The 12429-nt window shown below is 38.9% G+C and overlaps 1 protein-coding gene across 4 annotated transcripts in view; it reads right to left on the reverse strand.

Moving 5' to 3' along the window:
• Positions 1-12429, reverse strand: part of SMOC1 (SPARC related modular calcium binding 1) — a 126612-nt gene that overhangs the window by 37574 nt on the left and 76609 nt on the right. For 2 of the 4 annotated variants that reach the window (XM_056493698.1, XM_056493697.1), the window contains exons 6-7: positions 7529-7585; positions 2537-2617 (exon numbers count right to left, since the gene is read on the reverse strand). In XM_056493698.1, the coding sequence (XP_056349673.1) occupies positions 2537-2617; positions 7529-7585 (138 nt within the window). Of the gene's footprint in view, positions 1-2536; positions 2618-7528; positions 7619-12429 lie in introns of all 4 variants that reach the window. The other 2 variants (XM_056493696.1, XM_056493694.1) reach the window with 1 other exon arrangement.

Raw genomic sequence — 12429 nt, forward strand, 5'->3', positions numbered from 1 at the left:
ATCTGAGATTGAATTCAGAGAGCAGAGCAGCTTCCTTTGGGAAGAAATAAAATCTTTATTATCTAAGGCATTTATGGTACAGTAGAAAATGCTGCTCTCCTTACAGTATAAACATTCACTAGCCCTAAGGCAGTAGATTAGATGACCTCCTGGGTCTTTTCTCTTTTCTCACTTCCAATCTCAGTGATCCCATTAAACTGCTGCAAAAGCATACAAGGCTATATCTGCCCCAAGACTGTAAGTGTAAGCTTGGATAGACAATACAGCTGAGGCAACAACAAACTGAAGAATCCAAATCTCATGCTAGCAAAACTTATCTTAACCTTTAAAAATAAATTTAAAAAATGGAAATGTGCAAAGCATTAGCATTTCAAGTTGGGCCAAAGGCAATTAAAAACACCCCCCAGTTTTGCATGCCCATCTCATGACAGCTGTTTCATCATCTATAGCCAAGACAGACTCGAAGACACTTGAAGAAACATGATTCTAAATGATAATTATCCCCCCAGATCTCTGCAGTTTGATCCCATCTACTGTACATTGCCTTTAACATATATTACAAGGGATGAAAAGAATGAAATATATCAAACAAGGTGACTAGGCTTCACTATTTGAAAGAAAAAGGCTGAAGTAGCCCACACTTTGTAACAACTAAATCATAGCCCTAAGCAGCATTTCTTAATAATTTGTGAGAAACTGAAATGGCTGTATGGGGGAATTTGGGGATAAAAATTGGCAACCCAGTTTTTTAACAAGACCCTACAGCAAGTGAGCATCAGAGCAATCAGTAAGGCTGAGTCAGATGAACCACGTCTCCTTTTAGCTTGCTGTATAAACCACCTCTTACACAGCTCTTGAATTTTCCACAAGATCATTTATTTTTCATTTGTAACATGCACTCACAATAATTTTGTCTGAGTAACAGAATTGACATCAGAAACAAAATGAAAAAGGGGACAAAAGTAAACTCACACAAAGAACACTTCTGCAGACAAAATTCCAGTTCACATCAGGCAGCTTCCTGACTAAACAATCAAAGTGATTGCCTTTACAACATGAAAGCCAGCCTACTTTGGCTCTGTAAGGCCAAGAAAGGGTGGAAGACAAACCCTCCTGCTCCCAAGTTCCTTTGCAACCTCTTAGCACTCCATTACAGCTATGAGGTTTGCTGTATTTGAAGAAAGTTGGTCTCCAAGATAGGTAAGACCTTTTACAAAGGACTTTAATATTCCACTTTCAACTTCAATTGTACTGTCAGTTGCTGGTTGTTCCAGCAGCTGACAAAAAACAGAAGCTGTGTTTGCTTTCCTCTGAAAGACCTCCTTAAAGAAGGATGCTGATAGTCACACATCATCTGAAATTTCTGGATGACTCCCACTGGCAGATCCTACACAGACCACCCTGCTACAAAAACAGCTGGGAGCTGAAGCTCTAGAGACTTGCTAAAACTGTGGTCTGGGCAATGCTAGTTGTCCTCCTGCCAAGAGCTCTTCATTCTGCAGCAAGAGAGTTTCCCCCAGACTAGCACTGATTGCACCCTGCAGCTTGGAAGTGGCAGAGGAAGGTTAAAGGAACTGTCATGAATACTCTCTAGCTAATCCAGAAATACTAGATGATGAGGCACTTCAAGATATCACAATTTATCTGTTTAGGTGACTGGAATTATTCTAACAGCCATTCTAGGCATATATGTTTCATAACATTTATATGTAATAGTAGCATCTCCTATTCAAATCTTAAAGTAAACCCATGGCTTCTAAAAGCAATTTTGTTCTCTTATAGTCCTTTTAATTTCTTTATTTCTCCCACTTCAGTTAAAATATCAGACAGAAACCATTCTTACTAAGGATCTCTCATCTTCCTCTTCAGATTCTCTGGTTTCTTCCCATTTCAATGACTCCACCATTTCACCTGCATCTCCAATCTCAAGTTTTACACCCTGACTTCATGTCTTCCTGCTTCCCCTTTTCCCACTCATGTTCATGATCTCTTCTCTGCTGTTTTTTTAGGTTTGGATCTTTTCCCATCCACTCCACTACCCACAAAACAATCTCAACATTTTCTTAGGCCCACACATAATTAAACCACTTATAGTTGTGAAATAATCCACTCATTTCTCTATCAAAAAATATCCCCTACAGAGAAGAATCTTGAATTCACTAGAAAAGAAGTCCCTTTTTGTATTTTTGCAACTGCTTAGACCAAAACCACAGCCCAGATCTTTCAGCCAAATGCATCAGTTCATATATCCATACTGAACAGCAAACAGAATAAAGATGATAGATGACTAAAATGAATTAAAAGATTAAGAAATTAAGAGAATCCCCAGTTATGGTTTGTGGAATCAAACATCCTTCATCACACATTGATTATGGCTCTTTGGGCACAAAAAATGATCTTATTTGAAATTACTTTATAGCCTAGGCTGCAAGTGCCCCTAGCAGCTTGATAGTTACAATGAAGAAAGAATGAAACAAGAACAGATGGTGAGGAGCTACAGACTAGTTAAAATGATTTTTTTTAGACAAAATGTTACCTGAATTCCTTATACTGGAGCTGTTCATTTTGGAATCTTTGATGACCAAGTGCTTAATCCAAAGGGTGGGTGCTGTGATTTCTGAAAGAATAAAAAATAAAGAAATTTAAAGAAATTGCAGCAACTGGTAAAAATACACAGGATAGTTACTCAGAATCATAGAATGGTTTGGGTTGGAAGGGACCTTAAAGAAAATCTTATTTCCACTCCCCTACCATGGGCTGGGACACCTTCCACTAGACCAGGTTGCTCCAAGTCCCATCCAACCTGGTCTTGAACACTTCCAGTGCTGAGACAGCCACAGCTTCTTTGGACAATATGTTCCAGTGCCTGACCACCTTCAGAGTAAAAATTTTTTCCCTCATACCTAATCCAAACCTAGTCTTCTTCAGTTTGAAGCTGTTCCCCCTTGTGCTGTCTCTACATGCTCTTGTAAAAAGTCCCTCTGCAGCTCTCTTGTAGGCTGGCTTCAGGGACTGGAAGGTGCTAGAAGGTGTCTTCTGAATAACCTCAACTCTCTCAGTCTCCATAGAGAACAAGATGTTGGCTACAATTATGCCTTAACTGATCTATCATCTTTGTACAGGCAGGTTCATCCTCTGGTGAGGTCTTCCAGCTCTTATGAAGCACCATTTGTAAATGTTCCACCAGGTTGTCTCATCATCTTCCTGTTCCAGAAAGTATATCTCTGCTGGCAAAACAATTTTTCCTCCCTCTAACCCCAACTTTCTAAATTCTCAAAAGCCTTTTTCCTCAAGACTCAGAGATCACAAACAGTGCATTGGGTACTAGAGTATATGCCTGTTTCCCCCAAAGGTACATATGAAATCCAGATTTTAAACAGTCAATCCAGACCTTAAATATTGTTTTAACAGCCCAAGAAGGTCTGGCCACAGCCAGCTCCCTAAAACAAGCAACAACAAAATCCGAAATAAAGAGGCAGAGACATGAAGATATTTCTGGAAAGACTTGAAAGGAAGTCTGTTAAAGAAATAGGTTCTGGTTAGAAAAGCATGTCTGATGCACTAACCAAGACATCCAAACAGAAATTCTGTGCTTAGAGCACCTCCTCTGAGGTGTCATAATCAACTTCAAAACATATCTGAACCTGCCCTAAGCCACAGAAATGACATAACCCCAGAATTTGATTAGAACTGAGCAAAGCAGTTGCTACCATGGGCTAGAGCACCTCAAGTGACATTTTCAGGATTGATATTTTCTGAAAAAATTTCTGTTTCCACATGAACACAACTTGAATAGTACATCCTGAGGTTTTTCTCAAGTTCCTCTAAGAACTTTTCATATGAGTTTTCCTGCTTCTTTGTTGACATTTACATGGATCTGCTCATCAAAGTGAGAAGCTGGTAAAGAGAAACTGATTATAAATTACAAGAACATGAAAAAAAAATAAAATTAATTTCTCCTTCCTAAATATTTTCAGTCACATGGATTGGATGCATTATAGAAATTGTGTTCAGGGCATTTTTTTCACAAGGAACTATAGGTTGAACACTGTTAAACAAACTTTTACTGCTGCTGGAATAACAAAAATTGCCTTATCTGCCAGTTTCATGACAATATTTTATCAACATTCAGCCATCATATGCTTCTATAAATACATATACCTACATGCTTTGGTTTATGGACTATTTCTACTTTTGTGCTTCTCCCCTTCTTAGCTCTTAGCAAACATTTAATTTGAAGTAGTTCTCCCCAAAAGGGGCTTAAACTCCTAAATCTGGGATGAAATTTAGCTCTGAATCTACACCATGTGGACCAGATATGTCTACAGCTGAAAAAGGAGGGAAATTCAAAGTCAATAGATGCTGAAGAATGGATAAAGGCCTTTAGAAATACAATGGTGTGCATCTTTCAGGGAGGTTGAAAGGTGCACAAAAATGAAGTCTGTGAAAAACAAGAGAAAGAAAAGGAAAGCAATTCCTTGGAATCTATCATAAAAATATATTTTCAATCCAGGTAACCTGGACATCTTTTTTAATTACAAACACCTGTGAACAACAGATAGGTGGAAAGAGTCAATTCCCACTGAATTAATAGGTGAAGTTTGAAAAAAGAAGGGACGTTTAAAGAAGATATCTTCAGGAAGTTTGCAAAAAAGAAAGGATGTTTAAAGAAGATATCTTCAGGAAATTATTACACCTTGCACCTGGAAGCTAAATAGATGGTGAAAACAAAGTAACAGAGCCTAGAAGTGCAGGAGGGAATATAACTTTTTAAAACTATACAAAGAACATTAATAAAAGATTCTTCAGCAGAGGAGAATCTTGTCCTAAAAAAAGATTCACTATAAAAATCTCTAAGATCTGCATTATAATAATATGAAATAATTTTTAGAGAGATGGCTGTGTTATGATTCAAACTTTGGATGGGAGAGTTTAAGTTATCTGATTTACATTATCTCTGGCACTGCTCTGTTATGCCCTCAGGGAAGATGGTAGGGAGTGGGAGGGGAATTTATGCATGAAATGTGAATTTTCATTATTCTCTAATGTAGATGAAAACATGAGAAAGGTGAACCTTCATCTTAGAGATGTTGAAGTCCAAGAGGTATCACACATTTCAGGGGAAGCTGAGTGTATGTAACACCCTTTGAAAAAAGTCAGCCTCTTGTGTATGGAAGGTAGACAACCAAAGGCAAAACATGAAAAATAATCTACATTGTCATTGTCCATTCATGTTGATATCAGCTCCACCCTGGCTGCCTGATTTTGAATACATAGTCTTACAGGAACCCATCAGTTCTCAAATTCAGTGAAGTGGAATGGGATCTGACCTCTGATGCCTTTGAACATCTATGAAGATTTCAGATCTGACAGGTGAATGCATAACTCTTCTGACCTTTTCTGCCATTTGTGTCAGAGACCAAGTACAAGCCATTACTCAGGAAGACCTACCCAAGACACTGGGATACTTCTAGTGAAGTATCACAACCTATTTGTTCAGACAGGATCAAGGGATTGTTCAGAATGGCATCCTGAGGTGTCTGGTCCAACCTTCTGCTCCAGACAGGGTCAGCTTCAAGAAGAGACCAGGTTCCTCAGGACTTTAGAATCACAGAATATCCTGAGCTGGAAGGGAGCCACAAGAACCATTGAAGTCCAACTCCTGGTGCAGCACAGGACATCCCAAGAATCACCATTAAGTGTTTATTGTTACAGCCACCACTGATATCTACTTAGTCCTATTTTACTAATAGAGATGACAAAATATAGAGTGACAAACTTGGAAGAGATTATTCATCAATGCATAGCCTGATTAACCTGCCTGTCCATCTGCTCTCTGGAGTCATAAGGACCACTGCTAATACAACAAGGACCATTGCACTAGACATGCTCTCTCAAAGTCTAGGAGATAAGGTCTTGAATAATATATTGTTGTGTTTTGGAGAGCCAGTCTTTTATCACTCAGCCCAAGCCCATTTATCAGACTGGAGTTCACCTACAAAACAATGTGAAGGTTTTTGATTGAAAATGTTTTTCATAGAAGGCAGGATAACACCTTTTTTTTAGATTCTGCCTGTCACCAGAGGAACCAGAAAAGGTATGTTCACTACACAACTTCCAGAACTTTGTCCAGTTCCATTTGAATGATGAAAACATTGAAACTCTCCTAGAAGGAGCTTCTGGACAGGCTGTATTAACCACATCATCTCACTCCTGTATTCTATTAGCACATTCTTTCCTTAAAATATCCATGCGTATCCTCTCAGGGGAAAACTTAAAGGTCAGAAGTTTGTGATTGCCAACAGTAATTTAATACAAGATCAACTTACTGCCAGGAGGAACCTTCTTTTGATATAAACAAGAGAGAGCCAGCATGGCTTCAGTCTCCTTTCTTTATCTGAGAGTGTTTTTTCCCTGAGAGCTTTGCTGTTTCTTAAAGCTCACAAGAAGATTGTTACAATCTACGATCACTAAATACGAAGTGATAGGACTACAGCATCTTGCTGTTAAATAAGCTTATTTTAGCAATAGCAGAACCCCACCACAGCACCCATTTCTGCAAGAAGACAGGAAAAATACCTTCTACTCTTGCTCAGTAGTCTCCATTTCTGCCTTTGATCCAGGTTAAAAAATGCATGAAGTACAGCAGTTCCCTATGAAAATGCATAGGCTTTCCCCAATTGCCTTATGCTTTACAGTTTCAGATGGGTCACAGAATGGTTCATACTTCAGCCCATAGCTTCACTATAATGGTGTGAGTTTAAACCTGTAGAAAACAGGCACTACTTCCAAGCAATATGGAAGATATAAGCAGCTGCTATTAGGCCCATTCACTACCAAAGGAGCACTATTCTCACTGGTATTTATGTTTGTATGTGTAAAAGGCTTGAACCCTCTGTGATGACAGCCATTTTATCCTTGTTTAAATCTTCCAATAGGCTAAGGTCCTACATACCCTCTCCAAAATAATACAATTGCAAGATTGCCTATTTGAGAAGGAAACTGCCTGGGTGGGCCATGAATTAAGTGGGCCCAGGACAATGACTTCATTTGCTTAAATACTATGTGCGTCAATGAAAGCATTTGCTAAATAAAGAAACCTCCCAGCAATTTTCTTCCAAGTCAACATTCACAAGCTGTGGTTTAGCATTACCCTTCCTTTTGTGAAGCTGTAACACACTGCAGAGGTTATGAAACTCCCAGGATTAGTATAATGACAGTGGGATAGTAATGGGGGTAAGGACAGGCTAAGGGAAGTGGCCACTTCTGATTTGATGCATCTGCTTTTCCTCTGAGATTACACCAAGAGTCTGATCAACTGGTATTATTGTTGGATTCCAGAAAAGTGGGGGGATGTAAAAGGATTAGGGAAAATGCCCGAGGTCCCAAGGGTACTCTAAAACTTGGATAACTTAAGAGATTCACTGGCTTGTCTGCTTAGCAGGATAAAGAAACCATCTGAACCATAAATCCTAGAGAAAAGGGAGAGGGAAGTAGAGTTTGTTGTTATTTTAAGGGATGTTCTTACCTTCTCCATCGAAGATAGGCTGGGTTTCCATGGTGGGCGTTGGCTTCGATCCATCATCTGAATTGAGGGTTAGAAAGAACCGAAAAGAGACTACCATTATTGAGGTAAATACTATCTACTCTCCAGTACTGTTGAATGATTGGGATTTGTACATGGCCCGGCCAAGCCCAGAAGAGAGAGAAGACAGACAGAACAAAACCATTTTGTGCAAAAAGCAGCAACATTTAACATAAAAGATGCATCAAGCCCTTTTGGTACAGTTAAAAAGCCTCTCCCCTCCCTCCTCAAACCACTGTTCATCACCTGGTAGTCTCCCCAGAAGGCAATTAATTGCCTTTTTAGTTTCAGGTCAGTTTAGTTTTACACATTTCCCAAGACAGCAAAGGTTCTGTAGATTGCTGTCCTATTGCATCTTTCTCCTCATTCCTTTTGTTCAAAAAGAAAAATTCTTCTTCTGAAACTTACCTGTGTAGAATTGGCACCAGCATTTACTGCAGAGCTGTTAGAAAGGGATGGTCAATAGCAAATCTTTTTTTTTTCACAATGACTGCATCAAGGTGTTCTCTAATTGCAATGTGGTGGCAATGTCTTCCAATGGCAAAATTGTGGGAAAATAATTTCTCTTACATTAGGTTTAGGTTTATTGAGCCTGTCTTCCCCACGCCAGTATTTGGTGAGTGATCTCTCCTGGACCTCATCTGAACTCTCAAACCTTTGGTACCTTTTATCCCCTATCCAGTTCCAGAGCAGACTGATAGAGCAGCTTTGGTGGGTGCCTAGTACTTATGCTAGGGTCAGCCTACTACACCTAGAATTGGGCTTTTTTTCCTGTTTGAAATATAGTGACTTAAAACCTTCAGTTTCTAGAACTACTCTTCGCATGTGTTATTGCCAAGAATGACACTAGGCAGCAAAGCAGAGAGTAACCTAAAATGTAAAGTTGCAGAGTGAAAATCTGTTGAAGGGAGGAGTGAATGCCAGAAAAGCCAGGCTTGCCTCTATCTCCACGACCATCAGATGCACAGGGCAAACACTCTTTGGACAGTCATCCCTAGAGGAAGCAATAACTACCCTTAGCCTTCTCTTGTATATCAGCTCCATTTACAGAAGTAAGAGACCAGGGGAAGGGCAAGGGCAGAGATGGAAAACAAACTTGTAAACTTTTTCCACCCACACCTGTATTTGCAGTTTTTTAAAGGGAGGAAAAGCTTGAACACAGTTCATTTATTTTATGCATTTTCACACAAAGTAATCTCATTAACAGAAAACAAAAACATGCTGATAATTCCATTTCAGCCTCAGAGATATACTGAAGTAAAGGATATTGACAGAAATGAGAGAGACACCCTGTTATCATTTTCCTCTTCATCACTGTATTTGGTTTTATGCTAAACTGCAAGTGTAACAAAAAATACTTGGAAGAAAAAATACTTACCATTCCTCAGCCAGCTCTTGTTCTGAGCTTTCCTGTTATTAGGCATTACCAGTAACCTGGATAAGCAGTATATTTTTTTTTTTTTTTTTTTTAAGTTTGAGCAACTGGCTTGGAAAAATTTCCTGAATATTACTTAAATTACAAGGAGGGGAGTTTTGCCCTTTAAAAACTCTTTGGATAGAAGTTAATACCTGATCTTCACTTTTTATGTTAGAATAGGTTGCTCTGCTTCTGCAAGACTCCAAGAGCCCCAGCCATGGCTTGTTTTTTATTTAGGATGGCATTTTACACTGTAACAAAGCAGTGAACATAATTTAATTAGCATGCCAGACTTTACAGATTGAGAAACCAACCCAAAACTGCTGAAGACACTCACAGAACAACTAGAAAAGTGAGTAATTTTTAAGTCCTACAAAATAGGAAGAGACCTGATGTTAAAAAAAGACCATTGCAATAATAAGCTTTTTCTTATTGCTCTCATGAATGCTTCTGCACCAAGTAATTACAAAATTTCTTTTCAGATTTAAAGCAGCAACCTGGAAGCCAACAATGGGGGGAAATTAGAAGTGGATCTGAGCCACAGCACTTGATTCAAATCATTATTTGAAATCTGGCAGAACACAGGATGTTCCAGGTTCAGGAGCATTCTTTCACATTCATGTATGTGCAATGAACACAGCAGCAATTACAATTTGCCAAATACATTCTTCTCAAAGAAAGAATTTTGCAGCAGCTTTTGTATGAAGTTAGCCATTAAGCTACTGGAGAGTATTAAACAAACCCCTCAGTTCAAAGCTACTGTTTAAGATAGTCTCAGTAAAATGGCTCAATGAATTACAAAATCATTTCCTTACTGTATTACTAAGGCCAAATTGTCACTAAGTCCCCATTGTAGCAGCACCCAGCACAGTATTAAGGGTTTTGCAAACAGAGAGAAGTATAATTACTCCACTGTTGTTCAAGCAAGTACAGTTCTTTCATCACACATACAAGAAAAAATGCAATAGACAAGAGCCCTTTAATTACATTCACCATATTTGAAAAATCAAAAGCCAGGGATATTTCTGATTATTTTTTAAAGGTCATGAAATAGTCACATAAAAGACAAAAATTGCACTTCATTAAAAACACCATGCTCACTTCCCAGCTGCCAACTTCTTACTCTGAAACTACCAAATTTTTTTCTTAAACTGGAGAATTCTCAGTAAGTCTCAGTGTTCCAAATTAGCTGATGTCAAGTTTCACTGCTGTTCCTTTTCAGCAGAAAAAACACCCTAGTACTTGCCTGCTCTTATTTGATTTTTCCTCTGGCTCAGTACTCTGTTTGTCACACTGAACATTTGTTCCACTGGCCTGTTTGCTCCTCACAAACAAGGCATAAGTTCTATTTTACATACCTGAAAGTTTTGAAAAAGCATTTTGTATTACTTAAATAAATATTTCAATGTAGAACAAAACCCTGAACTATTCCAGAGGCTTAAGGTCTCCTGAGATATGAGAAGTACAGAATACTGTTACTTTGGGTACAAAGGTAATGAAGTATGTTCACTGGGTACAGACTCTTTCTTTCTTCAAAGAGCTGTCAAATTCCACACTTTCAAAAGAGGCATGCCACTGCAATAGTTCCTTACACACAGCATGTCACAGAGATTAAAGAGATCAAGTGTTACTTCCTAATCCCTCTAGATAGCAATGCTTCCAGATCAGGAACTCATGTAATTCAGAACCACATCTCTTGGTTGCAGAATATTTTCAGAGCCTTGAGAAGGAGTTCACTGGCACACTTCTCTTCCAAGTTTTACAACCCAGCATGAATACCCATTCTCTTTTTCCAAGACCACTAACTACAGACAGTATCACTTAGCAGAATACCTGGTCATGGGACATTTTAAAGCTATAAAACTCCTCCAGGAAGTGCCCTTTTCCTAGGTACACTTGCAAAAGTTAAGTAGATTTTTCTGGCTCAATTGCTGTCGATTTTAAAATGGTATTTTTTTCTTGCCACAGGATAAGAGTGAAACAGGCAAGTCTAAATGAGAGTCCCCAAGCCATTTTCACATTAAGATACCTGGACATAAACCAGAATTCCCCTTGCTCTACTACTGTCAGAAGTTCACAAGCAAGAACAGTTTTTTATTCCATTTGACTGACAATGACTCAAAACAGGGACAATTACTTGCAGGTCCTGATCTACTACTAGTGTTGAGCAAAAACTCTTTATGCTCTCACTAGAACACCCGTCCCCATGTCTTATCCAAGCACTCACACCTGCAATGACTTTAGTGTACACTGGGGTTGAGGCAGGAGGAGATCCAGCTCATGCAAAGGACACCTGTTAAAGTGATCATTTTACTCTCAATGACAAGCACTAAGGCCATGAGCAACTTAAATTATGTCAGGAGAAAAGTAAACTCCTTGACATAAAAAAGCATTAATTACTATGGAAAAATGTGAAGTAACTGCCTGCTGCTGTGAATTACCATTCTCAAGACATCTAATGGAAGCTGTAGAAAGGGGAAAAGTTAGGAGATAAAAGTGATGTACTGGAAGTTGATGTTGCTGAAGAAGCACATAGGTCTGCTAATGTGATGCTGCAAGTATTCAGATGACTTGTGCAGTGAGTATATTTTGCCTGGGTAGGAGATGTGATGTGGGAGGCTAATGTTGTGTTCTGACTGGAATCCATGAGGCATTCTGCAAACATTTCTTCCATTTTGAAGAGCACAGGTGTTTATGGAGTCAATAATCCAGGCTTTATACAAAAACTAGCCTTTTTTGTAAGTCTATAGCTTGAACACCAAGTCCCCAGACTTGAGTCAGACTGATAGAATAAGCAGATGACAATTTTAAGTGCATAGCTCTGCTCTGGGAAGAGGCAGCCTTCTTCCAGTGTCAAGTGGCTCCTTCACTTCCCATCATCTGGTTTTGGCTGAGTCATTAAAGAGCACAGCTGAAGCTAAATAGGCAACTTAGAGCAGAGAGCCAGGACAATGAGTGAACTCTTAGCAGGTCCTGTTGATGCAGCAAAGTCCACCTTTAACAAATTTGTCGAGCCAACAGAAAGGGAGAAGGGCTTTCCCTGGCTTCAGTACTGCTGAGGGACTTAAGTTATACATACCCTAATATTACTGCAGCTTTTAGTAACTCTGGTCAGATGTACAAAGACCCACCAGGACAATCAGGCTCCTTTTATCCACGCAGTTTCTGAATCTTGAGTTTTGTCAATATTTTGACTTTGACATTTCTATGTATTACCCCAAGATCCAGGGTATTTTAAGTATTAAAAAAAAAAAAAAAAAAAAAAACACCAACTTGTGTTTTACACTACATGTCCCTTCTAGTATCACAGGGGAGGAGCAAATTGTTGCCTCAACCACAATCCTTCCCTACATTAAATGAAACAATTTGAGCAAGTCATAATTAATTTTATAGTCTGTGAAACTTTTCTGTACAGATATATATTGCC

Source organism: Oenanthe melanoleuca, chromosome 5, assembly GCF_029582105.1.
Source record: "Oenanthe melanoleuca isolate GR-GAL-2019-014 chromosome 5, OMel1.0, whole genome shotgun sequence".
Classification (NCBI taxonomy): domain Eukaryota; kingdom Metazoa; phylum Chordata; class Aves; order Passeriformes; family Muscicapidae; genus Oenanthe; species Oenanthe melanoleuca.